Source organism: Neodiprion virginianus, chromosome 1 (genome assembly GCF_021901495.1).
Source record: "Neodiprion virginianus isolate iyNeoVirg1 chromosome 1, iyNeoVirg1.1, whole genome shotgun sequence".
Lineage (NCBI taxonomy): Eukaryota > Metazoa > Arthropoda > Insecta > Hymenoptera > Diprionidae > Neodiprion > Neodiprion virginianus.
In genome coordinates, this window is record NC_060877.1 from 37,188,312 (window position 1) to 37,203,717 (window position 15,406).

The following is a 15,406-nucleotide window of genomic DNA, read 5'->3' on the forward strand; positions in this document are numbered from 1 at the left end:
GTAATTTTTACAAACTTGGCGAGTCTTCGGATCAAATCGAGTTAATAAATCGTTTATGACTCCGTAAATGCTCTATAAATGTTTATAGTTCCAAATTCGGATCCGCCAATGACTGTAATTAAGACAGTCACCGTGAAGACAATTATACGTAATTTATTCCATCAATAAAGCTTTATTCACCTATAAGATCCAAGTTGAAGACATTTAATAAAAATTTAGCACTGTAACAATCTCAATAGAATTTCAAAAGAACACTAAAATAATGAGAAACCGTTTAACTGTGAAAAAATTTGTTACTTGCATTGTACTGATGGTTAACTGAATCCTGACAAAATAATCGATCTTAGATAGTATACGTAAAAGCACAATAAGCAATGCCCTGACTTTTTTACCCGTACGGAATATGAAAATTATGTTTTTACGATTGCTAGATAGAAGTTTCACATCCCTGCTGATATATTTTCATTATTCCATATTACTCGAATTCACTGCAGCTTACTTTCCCGTAATAATTTATTCAATGGGTTTAAAATTTCTATACTTCACGTACACAAAATTATTGTATGTTTTTTAAAGATACATGATACGTTGTGTTAGTCACCTGTTCAAATTTTGATAACTTTGCGTGACCGTGGCACTTGTAACAATATCTTGAGCGACGATATTTGTTACACTGGTGCAGTCTCGCGATTTAAAGCTTTTCTCCCTCAATTATTTTTCTTTTAATTCTTACTTGTATTATTACGCTGCTATACTTAGCACACATCTCGGGCGTCAGAAAAGAATTTTTAGACAAACTTGAATCAACTCACCTGCTTTATTTCAAAAGAATCTTCCATCTACCCGACTGTAATCCACATTATCTTCTTCGACTTGAATTGGACCTACCCCACATATCTCTAGAAATACTCAAGCACGCATCCAACTGGTTAATTAAAATACTCGACATGACTGAAGACCGACTGCCCAAGCTGTGCTTGATTCGACTTATTCAACTATCTGCTAACTATAAAAACCCAAACTTAAATTGGATTCTACAAGTAAAGTCACTGCTGTCCCGTATTGATGAGGAACAAATGTTTGATAATATGAACGCATCTCATTGGAAGGTAAACAAGGACAGGTTCCTCAACAAATTTCGCTCATTCCTCAATCTCCAAGACCTTAAGCGCTACTCAGAGTCTAAATCATGCCAATCACCTATACCAAGGTTACTAGGAGATCTGCTCCCTAAATAACTGACGAGGGGCTCGTTCCACTCAATAACACCAAAGCTACAGCCAAGAGTCGCCAATATATACTCGTCAACATATCCACGAAGCTGGGGGCAATTAAATTAAAACCGACAGGACAATGCCGCTTCTGTTATAACTTAGAATACGAAACAGTAGCTCACTTTGTCATTAATTGTGCATCCTTCAACGCTCCTCGCTCTAAGTACCTGCAAATATCCAACGAAGACGGTGACTATCTCAACCTAATTATAATTTTGGATGACCACTCCACATCTGGCTCCAAAAATTTATTAAACTACCTAACAGCATGCTCAGATTTATTGAACAGTCTCATCACAAACTAGCTCTGTTCAACTTTTCTCTTTTTTCTTTTTCTTTTTCTTCACTGAACAGCCTCAAACTGTAATTAGATTTAAATACACTGCTTTATACATAAGTTTTTCTATTGTTAATTCCAAACTTATTATTATTTGTTATACCATACGATCTCTTAAAAGTGTATCAAAGATATGTATCTTAAAAATCACTATAAATAAATAAATAAAATAAATAAATAATAAATAAAATAAAATAAACTCGTATTATTACTCTGTTCTTATTTTTATGACTAAATTTATTTCTAATTTTATTATTTATTTCTGTACCTATGCTCGTTATATCTCTCAACAAGTTATGGTCGGCTCTCGGTTCTGTGAACACCGATTTTTTTACTTTTCCTCCGCGCGGCGTCTTGTGAAATGCGTTAGAACACATATTCAAACATGCTTGTAGAACCGAACACAAAATAAAGAAAAAAATGTATCTATAAATTTATGTAATCAAGACAAACAACGGATATAAATAACTTTGAAAGGCTTCAAGTGGTCAGATTTCAATTCATCGAATTAGCTTATCGGCTTTCGTAATCTTTCAAAGAATTAAAGTATAAATGTATGATTTTCGACATGTAAATCGAACTCGGTTAATGCGGGTAACATCGATTACTCAAAAATATTGTAATCGCTCAGATTCCGATGAGCATGGTAAGAAGTTTGACCAGGATATTGCCATGCTCATGATCGTAATTCGTGGAAATTTTTTTGTTGAACATTTTGAAATTATTGCAATTGCATAATCAACGTGGAAATTTTTCGCCTTGAATGTTAATTATGCAATTACAGTAATATAAGCAACCGATATTATTATAAGTATTAGTTCAAAACATGAGGAAAACGTTACTTGTTACCCATAGGTTGCTATAAATATTGATGCATAACATCGTGGATGTATATTTTGATGCTGCAATAGCAGACACGACGTGTCTACTTCCACATTATACTGCGGGTCTGACGTCAGAGTCTGAATTATTAAAAATTTTGCACAGGTCTTTTGTCAGATAGCAAAAAGTCGCTGTCAGGGAAGATTCTATATTGACTTTGTAGAAAGACGTCCCGCAGATTTGTCTCAAATTTTTCCAACTGAAGACAATGCTACATGGGTTGATGTATAAAACACTTACTTCCAATCCAGAGTATAAGTTGGGCTTGAACGATCAACGGTACGTGTAACCCATGAAAGTTCCATTAAGTACCAATCAAATTTTTAATATTTCTCTGTATATCATCACATCTTTCGAGTTTGACAGACACGAATTGTATGGACTGTAAGCATTCCCCGGACTTTATACACGCGACTAGTGATTAAAGGTATGGTAACCAGGAAAAAAGATATCGTTCGTCACCTAAGGTAGCTTTTGTAATGAGGATTCTCCATTACGAGAAAGAAGCGAATCCGATCGTTGGATTTACATTCCGGTGCAGGCTGATGAAAGTTATTTCTATTAACCATTACTGTTCTCGACAGGCCTTGTTCACTTTTAACTGGACTTGTATTTAACAGAAATGGAGTACGACTACACCTCGTCGGAATCCTGCAATGCGGGCCTCCTGGGGCCGAGCCTGGCCAGCATGTGTAATGTCACCTCGTACTATTTCTTTCTGTCGATTCTAGAGACATTTGTAAGAAGAAAGCAACGAATCGCTCAAACCTGCGAACGCATCACACCTATTCACACCCCAGATGCCGAGTATGACTTTATCGTAGTGGGGGGTGAGTTGTTTTGTGAAATAAACGATTTTCTCTTAAAGGAAAAATCTCATTACGCATCAATGCTACGAGAGTTGAATAAGGTAAGGAGAATATCAATGCATTTGCAACACAACCTGCGCTGTTTTCGTTTCTAGGTGGAGCAGCCGGTTCTGTCGTCGCTGCAAGACTAAGTGAGAATCCGTCCTGGAAAGTTCTGCTTGTTGAGGCAGGTCCGGACGAACCAGTAGGTGCATCCGTTCCGGGTTTCTCTTCCGTTATAGCCCGTAGGTGTAACAGCGCATCCAAAAATCCTGTTGCGCTAAGAAGGTCAAAAAATCTGTGAATCTTATTTTGATAGAATCATCTATCGAGTGGGGATACCAGTCGACAAACGAGAGCTATTATACGCCTGTCTCAGTTCGAATGGTAGTTGTCAGATCTCTGCAGCCAAAGCTCTCGGTGGAAGCATGATACACAATAGTATGATATACCTGCGCGGCAGCCCGTATATATTCGATCAATGGGCTGCAATGGGTAACGAGGGATGGTCGTGGGAAGATGTCCTACCATTTTTTAAGATGTCCGAAAATAACGGTGATATCGATAGTGTTGGTCGAGAGTATCACGGCACGGATGGACCGCTTTTTGTCGAAAGATTTCCGTCCAAACCACCGTTTGCAAATGTAATACTCGAAGCGGCCGAAGAGGCGGGCTTCGGGGTCAGCAATGACCTCAACGGAAAGGATAGATTCGGCTTTGCTGTAATCCAAGCAATGAGCCGCCACGGTGCGAGACGCAGTAGCGCCGCGGCTTATCTGCGGCCAGTCAGACACCGCAAAAACCTCCACATAACTCTCAACTCCACATGCAGCAGGATTATAATCGAGAATGAACAAGCAGTTGGCGTCGCATATTACATGGTGATGATGATTCCTCTCGTAATTCTAACTATTTTTCTATCGTGTTGGTCATTCTCCTTGGTCCGTGTGCCCTATCTTCCTCACCTGTCACTACCCCTTCCTCACTCTATTAATAGTAAATAGGAAATCAATCTTATGCTTCAGACTGTAGATTAAACTCTAATTCTAATTTCATTCTTAGGTATGTTACTTAACGTTCGTTCTTTTATTTTTGCTTCTCTTAATTCAATTCGGTTTCATTTTAATTTACTTAATTCCTAATCTCAGCTATCGAAAAAAATGTTTCCTGTTTCTTCTCTTCTTTGTGCTCAGTGTTAATAACTTTTATCTTCGAAACCTTATGTTTATCTTCTCAATTTCATCTCCTGTTGCTCTCGCCATCCGCAACTTGATTTGTTCTCCCTGCGTGCTGTTTAAACTTAATTTTAAGAGATTGTATGACATCTCATTTTGTCTGTACCCCACAGTTTTAATCGGGCATAGATAAAATGCATCACCCATTCATTCATTCATTTTACCTCGCTCACAATTGTAACGCCACAGGGCACTTGTCTAAGGCACAGAATGACCGCAACACATCTCGTCCGATATCTCACACATTTTCCCCAACTTCGCAATTCCTCGTTCACTATCTTCCTCACCCCTAATTATCCCACTCACTGGGTCGTCCACTCGCTCAGACCACCACCCTGTAGTTTCAAAGATCGTTAATGAGGAGTGAATGATTTTGCAATAATTACAAGCAGAACGGCAAGTTGTACACGGTACGCGCATCCAAGGAAGTCATCGTCTCCGCAGGCGCCGTTGAGTCTCCTCATCTTCTACTCCTCTCTGGAGTTGGGCCGGAAGAAGATTTGAAATCCAAGGGAATCGACGTGGTCGAAAATTTACCTGGCGTTGGCATGAATTTCCATGATCATATCGCATTCCCGATTGGGTTCACCATAGACGAGCCTGCCGTCTACGACAACAACTGGGCTGCTCTCGTTGAGTATATTGCTTTCCAAACTGGTCCCTTGTCTAACATTGGACTCGCTCAGGTTATGGGATATCTACCGTCTGGAATAACGACGCCCGGCCTTCCGGATATCCGTATTAGTGGCTCGGGTTATTATGCTGCTTGTGCACCTGGTGGAATCGGTGAGCTTCAGAGCGACGGTAAACGCAACATCGTCGTTACGTCCCGGTACACGCACCCCAAATGCAGAGGTACGTCTGACTATCTGAATTAAAGCAACAGATTGATGACACCTATAATCAAGGGCCCAGAGCCCATGAAGGAACTGAAGATGTTTTCTATTCCAGGAAAAATCAGTCTGGTTACACCGGATCCTTTCGAATATCCTTCAATCTGGGTAAACTATCTCTGCGATCCTGACGACGTTGCTGGGATTGTAAAATCCATCGAATATACTCTGAAATTGGTTGATACACCAGCCTTGAAGGCCTACAACATGACCTTGGCCGTAACACCTCTCGAGGACTGTTCAAATTACACTTTTGCTTCCACGGAATACTGGGAGTGTGCGGTTCATTACAGTGCAGAAGGAGATAAACACTATTCAGGTTCCTGCAAAATGGGTCCTGCATCGGACCCACTCGCAGTTGTCGATTCTCGGCTGCGAGTTTACGGCGTAAATGGATTGCGCGTTGCGGATGCTTCCATAATGCCTGAGGTTAGTTTTGAGCTGACGTACTTCGGTTCATCCGATAAAGCGCAGACTTGGTTTCCAGAAAAAAAAACAAGATGTAACAAATACTTCATCTATCAGCCCTACTAATTATATCTAAATCCGATCTCACTGTTCTTTTTTCATCTTTCTTTCTCTTATCTACGTGTAATCCAACATTGTCAGGGATCTGTGTATATATATATACATCAATATTACTCTACTCTGTTCTACTAATCTTTCGTAAATAAGACCGGTGATATGTCAACGAGCGATAGTGGCATAACTTTATTTACAGGTGACCACTGCTAATACCGGAGCACCCTGCATCATGATTGGAGAACGAGCTGCGCAAATGATCAAGCAGGATTGGAAATATTCGGACACAGTATGATAATTTCCGGAATTCGGTACAAGGGACCCTATCCACAGTAATAGCAACGGGTGTGAAGATAATACATAATATACAATCAACATGTTATAAGACATGTTTAATTAGTAACTACTCGAACCTTTTCAAGGTGTCCTTATTTTCATCTTACGATAATATAGCAATTAAAGATTGTTGCAATCAAAGATAAAAAAGAAAAGAAAAGATTTACCCATCATCGTCGTCAAAAAAAAAAATCTCACAGAGTACATTCGTCGGCAGTATAATAGCGTCATATTCAGATTCATTGGCCCTACAATCGAGATTCGAAGAGTTCGTACCAGTATCAACGTATTTTTAACCAAAGTCACAACTGTAACAAGGCTGTTGATAATACCGAATGGTATATGCACAGAATACGTGTACAGACCGTGAATCTCGCAACATTACTAAACATGTCAAATTATAATGCATAGTAAGACCTTGATGAAAACCTACAATAACTCAAGTCGAGACGATGTTTTCACCAACTGAATAGAATGATATTTCATACAACCAAGTGTATAGCCTGTTCTTTATCGAAACTAGTAAACATTTTGCGTTCTAAACAATTAAAATTAACTGCTGTTTTATTGAACCGAAAGTGTGCTGAAAATTGCCTCGACAAATGTTTTCCCAACATTGGCACCTTTAATCAAGAGTATAAATTGCGCCTTTGGCACCTTTAATCAAGAGTATAAATTGCGCCTTTGCCCTTCGACCATTCCAATATCACTGCCAAGAAAACTTCTTGAGACCTGCTCAAATAACATTTTTGCTAGCAGAAGATATTGGGAGTGGACGGTTCATTACCGTAAAAGTGGAGAAAATCACTACTGAGGCTTCTGATATATGATTTCCAACTTGCGAGCACCGCGACCTTGTTCAGTAGAGTCCTGTGAGGTTGTGAGTCTCAGATCGAACGTCACTTCCGGACGCGCTGTACTTCAACTCATTCGAGTTCCACACCTTCCGAATATCATTTCCTTTAGGATATGTTTTATTAGCTGTTCAGTAAATCCCAAAGCAGCACTGTTTGTTTCAACCCAAGATATTCCTCCAGTTGTCCAAGGCGACAATTTATTGAACAACATTATTTATATTATACTCGTATTACAGTGAAAACCATTTCCTCCCTTAAACTAAAATGTCACGTACAGACCGACAACGGTTGTCATAAAACGTCAAGTTAAGTTAGTACCGAGAACTGAGTTAAGAAACGCTGATGAAGTACCTGAAGACCATTTAGGTTAACTCTCTTTCTGTTTAGCTAAAATCTTCATCATTTAATTATGACAAATTATGTACAGTAATGTTTATTAATCCCTTCCTTTACTCTGCTCGTGCATATTCGTCAACTTGAGCATTTCGGTTTACTCTATTCATTGAGAGGACTCATCGTCATCTACGTTTCGACTTTACTATTCATTACTGATTCTCATCTTTCGTCCAAGGGCACAGTGATTTATCAACTTGTTAGGAGGTTTTATCCCAAGATACGCAATAAACACTGCTCTCTCTCTCTCTCTCTCTCTTTCTCAATTTTGGACCCTTGTTACCGACTTCTCTCCTTTCCGTTTACCTCTTTATTCCGTTTTGGTTTCCTTATCAGTTCCCTTTTCCTTACTCTTACTTTACCCTGTTGCATTATGCCTTACATTACCTGTGCTACCAATGTTAATCGTCCGATTGTATTTGACGACTCGGCTCAACACATGCCAGATGACGCGTATATGGATGTAGGTGTTATGCTTCAGGTTGGTGCGGTACATTTTGAATGGGAACTTATTTTCGGTGTAACACATTCCGCACCTTTAGACCCAATATAAATATTTAATTTTCTGTTTTAACAGATCACGTATTCAAATACAAAATTATTTACGCGGCACCTGGAAGTGTGAAGAATTTCGTTGCATGACTTAGAAAATACAAAGATGCTTGTGGAACCGAATATTAAATTTATATAATCAAGGTGAACAATGGATCATGGCAGCTGCTACGAACTTGTACAAATAATAATAAAGTTGATGCACAACATCAGCAATTATATTTTGTACAAACGTTGATGTATAAAAACACTCACTTCCAATTCAGAGTATAAGTTGGGCTCAAACGATCAACGGTACGTGTAACCCGTGAAAGTTCCATTAGGTACCAATCAAATTTTCAATATTTCTCTGTATATTAGCACATCTTTCGAGTTTGGCAGACACGAATTGTATGGACTGTAAGGAGTGATTAAAGGTATGGTAGCCAGGAAAAAAATATCGTTCGTCACCTAAGGTAGCTTTTATAATGAGGGTTCTCCATTACGAGAAAGAAGGGAAACCGATTGTTGGATTTACATTTCGGTGCAGCCTAATGATGGTTATTTCTATCAACTGTTATTAATCTCGAGAGGCCTTGTTCACTTTTAACTGAATTTGTATTTAACAGAAATGCAGTACAGCTACACCTTGCCGGGAACCTGCAATGCAGGTCACCTGGGGCCAAGCTTGGCAAGCATGTGCAACGTCACTTCGTACTACCTTTTCCTGTCAATTGTGGAATCATTGGTACGAAGGAAACAAAGTATTGCTCAAACATGCGAGCGGATCAAGCCTATCCAAACACCAGATGCCGAGTATGACTTTATCGTAGTAGGAGGTAAGTTGTTTTATAAAACAGTTTTCACTTACAGGAAAGATCTTCGATACTCATGAATGTTACAGCGGTTGAATATGAAAATACACGGAGAAAGATTTTTTTGGGAGATTCATTAAGATGACCAAATTTTACAATTTTTTCCCGCAGTTTAGGAACGTATTCGCATTTTATCACAATATAAATTGAACACAGTAAATAGGATTATTCAAATAAAAGAGAAGTAAGAAATTTCTTCAAACTTATTTAACTTGTCTTGATTCTAAGAGACTCTGTGAACTACTCTGTTCAGATGATGGTTTTTGAACTAACTGCTCAAAGGATTATAGATGAACGGCTCTAGAGTTAGATGACGCTTACCAACTGTCCCTTTTCCAAACAGTCCAACGCTTTTTAGAGTTCATTTTATAGCGCGCGATTTTCTAACGTGCTTCCTAATTGGTTCCCTCCTTTTTGTTATGGAATGTGGACCAATACGGAAGATTTTCGCATGTTGAGGTAATATTTTGGGCCATTCCCCTGGGTCCAGTGTAGTAGGTTAGTTACGCCCACTCCGGCCTTTCTCAAGGTTGTGGGTAAGAACTTTCGTACTTGCATCATATGTACAAAGATGACCTATTCTAGCCTTGGTTCGTCATTTCCCAAACAGACATCGCTTGATGGATAAAAGATTTTATCGCACTGCACGTGCACGCCAGCTTCTGTATTGTTTTAACGAACTTGATGCTTAACAGCTTGATTTGAGTTCTGACAAAACAAATAGCTAAAACCACGAATTAAGCCATGGTGAAGATTCTTTGACCATTGGCCTGTGATATTGAGATGATACCACTCGTTGTTTGGTGTGATCCTTCCGGTACGCACGTGCACTTGAGTCTGTTTGGGTTGAAACTGACGTTGATATCATTTAACTATAGGGTTCGTACAAACAATAACGAATGTTTCCCAAAACGGTTAGAAGATAAAAAAAAGCCGAGCGCATGCAATGCATACGGAGATTCAGAGAAAAGTATAAGAATCACTTAAAATAAAATTATCAAGGTTGTAATGTATAAAAAGAGTATATCAATCCATGAAATACGTAGATGATGTTAAATGGGTCTAATGTTAGGGGCGTTAGGTATCGATGATGTGATGATGGACTACCTGCGAAATTTAAATCTTATAAAAGAGCAATGGTTGGCATAAAATTTAAACTGCGATACTCGGTGAGTATCGGATGTACTCGAACATTTTCGCGGATGAATTTGCTGTTCTCGTTGGGAATCTTTGTAATACAAGTCCTCGACTTGTGTCAGTCCAAGACGCATCCTATCCACTCAACAGTCCTGTTTGATATAGAAATTTCACCTGTATTTTGATGGAAGAAGTATTAATTCAATAGTTTATTATTCCTTTTTATTTAGTATCACTTAATAATATAGATGCCTCCTTCTACTACTTTCATTTTCACTATTTGCAGATCACAATCATGGAGGCTCGTTTATTACTTGTTGCTTTGAATTAGTAAAACGTAGTATTCAAATATTAACTTTTGTCGATACGTCCCTAAAATGCCAGCAATTACAGGACTTTTTAAATCAATTTGTCTCTCGGCGTAAGAGAACAAGTTCGACCCCAACACGATCGGTGCTATTTTGTTTACAGGTGGTAGGAGCGGATCTGTCATAGCTGCAAGACTGAGTGAAATTCTAGACTGGAACGTCTTACTTGTTGAGGCTGGCCCAGACGCACCAGCATGCACATCCATCCCTGGGTTTAGTCACGTGATACAAAGTAGGTATACCAGCATATTCATAAATCCTGTTTTGCAAAAGGGTTTCGAATGTTCATAAAACTTATTTCTGACAGGTCCAGCTATCGCTTGGAAATACCAAGCGGTAAACGAGAGCTACGCCTGTCTCAGTTCGAATGGTAGTTGTCAGATCTCTGCAGCCAAAGTTCTCGGTGGAGACATGGTGCTCAATACAATGAAGTACCTACGTGGCAGTCCGCGTATATTCAATTTATGGGCTGCAATGGGCAACAAGGGCTGGTCGTGGAAGAGAGTCCTGCCATTTTTTAAAAAGTCTGAAAATAACGGTGAGATCGATAGTGTTGGTCGAAAGTATCACGGCACGGATGGGCCGCTTTTTGTCGAAAGGTTTCCGTCAAAACCATCTTTCGCAAATGTAATACTCGATGCGGCCGAAGAGGCGGGCTTCGGGGTCAGCAATGACCTCAACGGAAAGGATAGATTCGGCTTCGCTGTAATCCAAACAACGAGCCACCACGGTGCGAGACGCAGTAGCGCCGCGGCGTATCTGCGGCCAATCAGACACCGCAAAAACTTCCACGTAACTCTGAAGTCCACATGCACGAGGATTATAATCGAGAATAAACGAGCAATTGGCATCGAATATCACAAGGTGAATAATAGTAGTAACGACATCAAGCTACAGAATGAGAATCGATTCTTTTTCTCGTCCGCAATTGCTTATTGTTAGTTTTAAATATCGTCACTGGCGAGTGAATAAATTCGCAAACAATGTCCGTAGAACGGCAAATACTACATGGTACGCGCATCCAAGGAAGTCATCATCACCGCTGGTACCATTCATTCTCCTCATCTTCTACTCCTTTCTGGAGTTGGGCCGAAAGATGATTTAAAGTACATGGGAATCGACGTGGTCAATGATTTACCTGGCGTCGGCTACAATTTGCATGATCATACCGAATACCAGCTTGGGTTCACCATAGACGAGCCTGACGTCTTCGACGACAACTGGGCTGCTCTCGCTGAGTATGTCGGCTTCCAGACTGGAGCCTTGTCCAGCACTGGCCTTGCTCAGGTGGTGGGCGCCCTACCATCCGGAATTACTACACCCAACCTTCTGGATATTCATGTAGTCGGCGACGGATATTATGCCACTTGCGCACCCGGTGAAATCGGCGCCCTCCACAGCCATGGTAAACGCAACATCGTCCTTGCGTCAAGGTACATGCACCCCAAATGCAGAGGTACGTCTGACTGTCTGAATTAAAGCACCAGATTTATGACGCCTACAATCAAGGGTCCAGAGCCCATGAAGGAACTTAAGATGTTTTCTGTTACAGGAAAAATCAGTCTGGCTTCACCGGATCCTTCTGTACCTCCTTTAGTCTGGGTCAACTATTTTTGCGGGCCTGACGACGTTGCTGGGGTTGTGAGAGCCATTGAGTATGCTATGAAATTGGCCGATACACCCGCCTTGCAAGCCTACAACATGACCTTGGCCGTAAGACCTCTCGAGGCCTGCTCAAAACACGATTTTGCTAGCAGAGAATACTGGGAGTGCGCGGTTCATTACGACGGAGTAGGACAACATCACTATGCGGGTACCTGCAAAATGGGTCCTGCATCAGACCCACTCGCAGTTGTCGATCCTCGACTGCGTGTTTACGGAATAGATGGACTACGCGTGGCAGGCGCTGCCATTATGCCTCAGGTAATTGTTGGGTTAATACAATTTATCGTGCGATGAGATGTGCGAACTTCGTTCCCGAGAAAGGACGTAATGGAAACCCAAATAATAAACCCTATCAGCGGATTGTTCATGATGATGATTATTGCCGTCCCGAAAGTCAATATAGCATATTGCATGATTCAATTTACAGGCGCCTACCGCTGATCCTGCAGCAACTTGCGTCATGATTGGAGAACGAGCTGCTCATATGATCAAGGAAGATTGGGAATTTGAAACCTACGGTTCCGAAGAAGTTTGCTAACAGTGAAAACGGATGTTAAGAAAAAAAAAAATGGGTGCGTGTACTTATGTACGCGCGTGAGAAGTTATACTTCTTTGGCATCATTAAAAAATACACAACATGTCAAAATCTTCTGTCACACAATGATAAAGACAAGAAGTATGTAATAAAAAACAATAAAACAAATAACGGATGTCTTACATTATATTTAAATAATCTATTAAATTTTTGTCACGAACTTTTTATTAAATGTTCTATTAAATTTATTTCTTTATTTTTTAAATATTAAAAAACCAATAATAAATATTCAACATTGATAATTTAAATAATATTTAGTATTAATTATATTAAATAATGATATTTTAATTTATATCAATAAATAATACATACGGATAACTAACCTCAATTATATTGGAGCACTTGAAAAAGTATTTTAGCACAATTTTTTCACTAATATTCACAAATAGTAAATAATATTAATCCAAATATTCAATTTAAATCACTACTGAATATATTTTATTGCCACATGTATAATTCGCACTTGTATGAAAATAAAACACGTGTTGTGACTATAAAAACTAAAACCATGTGGATAAATATTTAGCTTTTTTTCGAGACTTAATGAATTCGGTTGAGTGGGCAACTTCATCCTGTTAATTTTGTGTTACAGTGATGCGCGCGCATCCTGAAATTTCACTCTCATCAGTTTTTCATAACGCGCCTAAAGAAGTATAACTTCAAAAATAAACAAAATAACAGTGAACAGTACATTATGTAACAAGGGAATAAAGTCTGAGATTACTCCCGCGGTTGGGCTTACACAAGTAATCACCCGGGGGAATAGTCGACTTTTATGCCTGCATTACACATAGAATTTCATTTCCGACTCAACTCTGGCCACGTTATTGAGTTGAAAATAGGACTCGATATAGGTAACACGGGGCATGACGGAACCCTCAAGCTGATAATTATTATTTGTGGCTTTTGAGCACCGGATAAAAGTTCTTTTGATCTATCTTAAACAAATTCATCATTGTATTGCCATAATTAAAAAAAAATAATAATTATGAGGCACGAAGTACTCTTTCCAAAAATTATGAGAATTTTTTTTTTGTTTTGCAAAATTTTTCAGCGGGTCCGTCGTACTCCACGGCAACTTATCTTTCATGATATCGGGTGTAAAATTGAGAACAGAGATAAATAATGGAAAAATTCATTATCAAAAATGCATACAATTAGTATATTGATGTGGGTAAAAAATGGGGCGTGGGAGCTGGTCCAAGGCTGCAGGCCCCGGTGGGGGTGTAGAGGACAAAGCCTCCGCCTAGGAAAAAACGCGTATATCTGATACGTTACTAAATAAAGAGAATGTAGCATCTAATATTGCAGAATCATGTAATATCAACATCTGTTCTCGTTTATAGGTAAATCGTTCTGTAATCAAATTTCAAGGAATGTAATAAATTTCAACTCTTTCATGAAAATGTTGCAAGTTTCTTGAGTACTTTCAGAATTTTGTATTAAAAATTATTATAATTTTTTTATTCATGTGTAAGTGTGATTATTCTATCAGTTTGAAAGCTAGAATATTATTCAAAGTTTATAACAATACATATGGCTGGTTTGACCAACTTTTTGAATTTTAGAAATTTAGATGCCAAACAAAACAAAACCTAAGTCATAGATTATTAGGAACCTCAGAACCTCTTGAATCCAGTTGTATCCATTTGATTGTGATAAGCGAATCATTGGCAAAATTAAAAATCTTTCCACTGTAAGAACTTGAAGGAAACAGTTCATATAAATGTCTATCTAACCAGAGTATTGTTAACAAGAATTATTTTTATCGCGCAAAGTAACAGTTGTCACGACCCAGAACAGTCCAAATCCTCGATAGACTTCCCAGACCGTAACAGAGGTGTCCTGATTTGTTCCTTAAAATTGTTTGCCAAATGTAAAGTGCAGATGTACCTTTTAACACCGGCAACTAAACGTAATGAGTATAAGAAATCAAGCTCCGTTCGCTTGAAAATCAAGTTCAAAGCAGTTGACAAAAACGTAACACTATGTAATAATCGCAAGAGAAATTGCACCGAGATAATTGACAATATCAGGAAGAATAGTAAATCAAACTGACTGACTAAGTTAACCACAACCACATGTTGAACTGCTATTTTCTTACAACACATGATATCGATCCTGAAAAATATTGATGTAAGGTCAATTGCATATGAGTATTGTTGGCTGTACAGAGAGTCCGATTTGAATGTAAGCAGGAGAACTGTTGGAGATAAGGTTGGAAAAAATGCGCAGTATAAAACTTTGTTACGGGTTCAACTTTCGATATATCAAATACAAAAATGTGATACCTACTTTTCATTTTTCAGTATGATGGGTTATTTCGAGAGAAAAAGAAAACTTCGGTATTCTCAAAACAGGAGTGGTTGTTTTTTGCGTCCTTCTCAAAACCAGCCATCTTCGTTAAAGATAAGAATCATATGCTTGTATTGGTGAAGATCTGTCGTATGTTTTCATAAAGGAATCGGTACAAAACTTCGTAATGATTTGGCATTAATTAATGTCGTAATTAATTGTTATACGAAAGATTATTTTACACAGCTTTTTTTATACGCGAATTAAACTACGAGATCCTGTAAATATATTATGAATATCGATTGTGACAGGTTTTATCGCGTACAGTTAAGGGAAAGGGGAATTTGCGAAAGACGGGTTTTT

At 38.8% G+C, this 15,406-nt stretch overlaps 2 protein-coding genes across 3 annotated transcripts; both read left to right on the plus strand.

Annotated features, from left to right (window-relative positions):
- The first annotated feature begins 2,632 nt into the window (after nt 1–2,632).
- Nucleotides 2,633–6,803, plus strand: LOC124310304 (glucose dehydrogenase [FAD, quinone]-like). The gene is made up of 7 exons (XM_046774116.1): nt 2,633–2,920; nt 3,114–3,323; nt 3,458–3,629; nt 3,721–4,222; nt 4,969–5,431; nt 5,528–5,898; nt 6,191–6,803. Exons 2-7 carry the CDS (start codon nt 3,116–3,118, stop codon nt 6,284–6,286), a joined length of 1,812 nt encoding a protein of 603 aa, XP_046630072.1. The 5' UTR covers nt 2,633–2,920; nt 3,114–3,115; the 3' UTR covers nt 6,287–6,803.
- Nucleotides 6,804–8,408: 1,605 nt separating this feature from the next.
- LOC124305198 (glucose dehydrogenase [FAD, quinone]-like) lies at nt 8,409–14,486 on the plus strand. Of its 2 annotated transcripts, none has more exons than XM_046764333.1 (8): nt 8,409–8,545; nt 8,738–8,947; nt 10,592–10,720; nt 10,796–11,352; nt 11,482–11,944; nt 12,041–12,411; nt 12,581–12,717; nt 13,415–14,486. In XM_046764333.1, exons 2-7 carry the CDS (start codon nt 8,740–8,742, stop codon nt 12,689–12,691), a joined length of 1,839 nt encoding a protein of 612 aa, XP_046620289.1. In that variant the 5' UTR covers nt 8,409–8,545; nt 8,738–8,739; the 3' UTR covers nt 12,692–12,717; nt 13,415–14,486. The 2 variants fall into 2 exon arrangements, with proteins under 2 accessions (XP_046620289.1, XP_046620297.1); XM_046764341.1 differs by having other exon boundaries at nt 12,581–12,712; nt 13,410–14,486.
- The last annotated feature ends 920 nt before the right edge of the window (nt 14,487–15,406 follow it).

Excerpts from the sequence above, each read along its gene's own strand:
- LOC124305198 (XM_046764333.1), top strand. The coding sequence starts at position 8,740 with ATGCAGTACAGCTACACCTTGCCGGGAACCTGCAATGCAGGTCACCTG. Across the intron at positions 8,948-10,591 it reads TGACTTTATCGTAGTAGGAG|GTGGTAGGAGCGGATCTGTC; the intron begins GTAAGTTGTTTT and ends TTTTGTTTACAG. Across the intron at positions 11,945-12,040 it reads CATGCACCCCAAATGCAGAG|GAAAAATCAGTCTGGCTTCA; the intron begins GTACGTCTGACT and ends TTTCTGTTACAG.
- LOC124310304 (XM_046774116.1), top strand. The coding sequence starts at position 3,116 with ATGGAGTACGACTACACCTCGTCGGAATCCTGCAATGCGGGCCTCCTG. Across the intron at positions 3,630-3,720 it reads AATCCTGTTGCGCTAAGAAG|TTCGAATGGTAGTTGTCAGA; the intron begins GTCAAAAAATCT and ends CGCCTGTCTCAG. Across the intron at positions 5,432-5,527 it reads CACGCACCCCAAATGCAGAG|GAAAAATCAGTCTGGTTACA; the intron begins GTACGTCTGACT and ends TTTCTATTCCAG.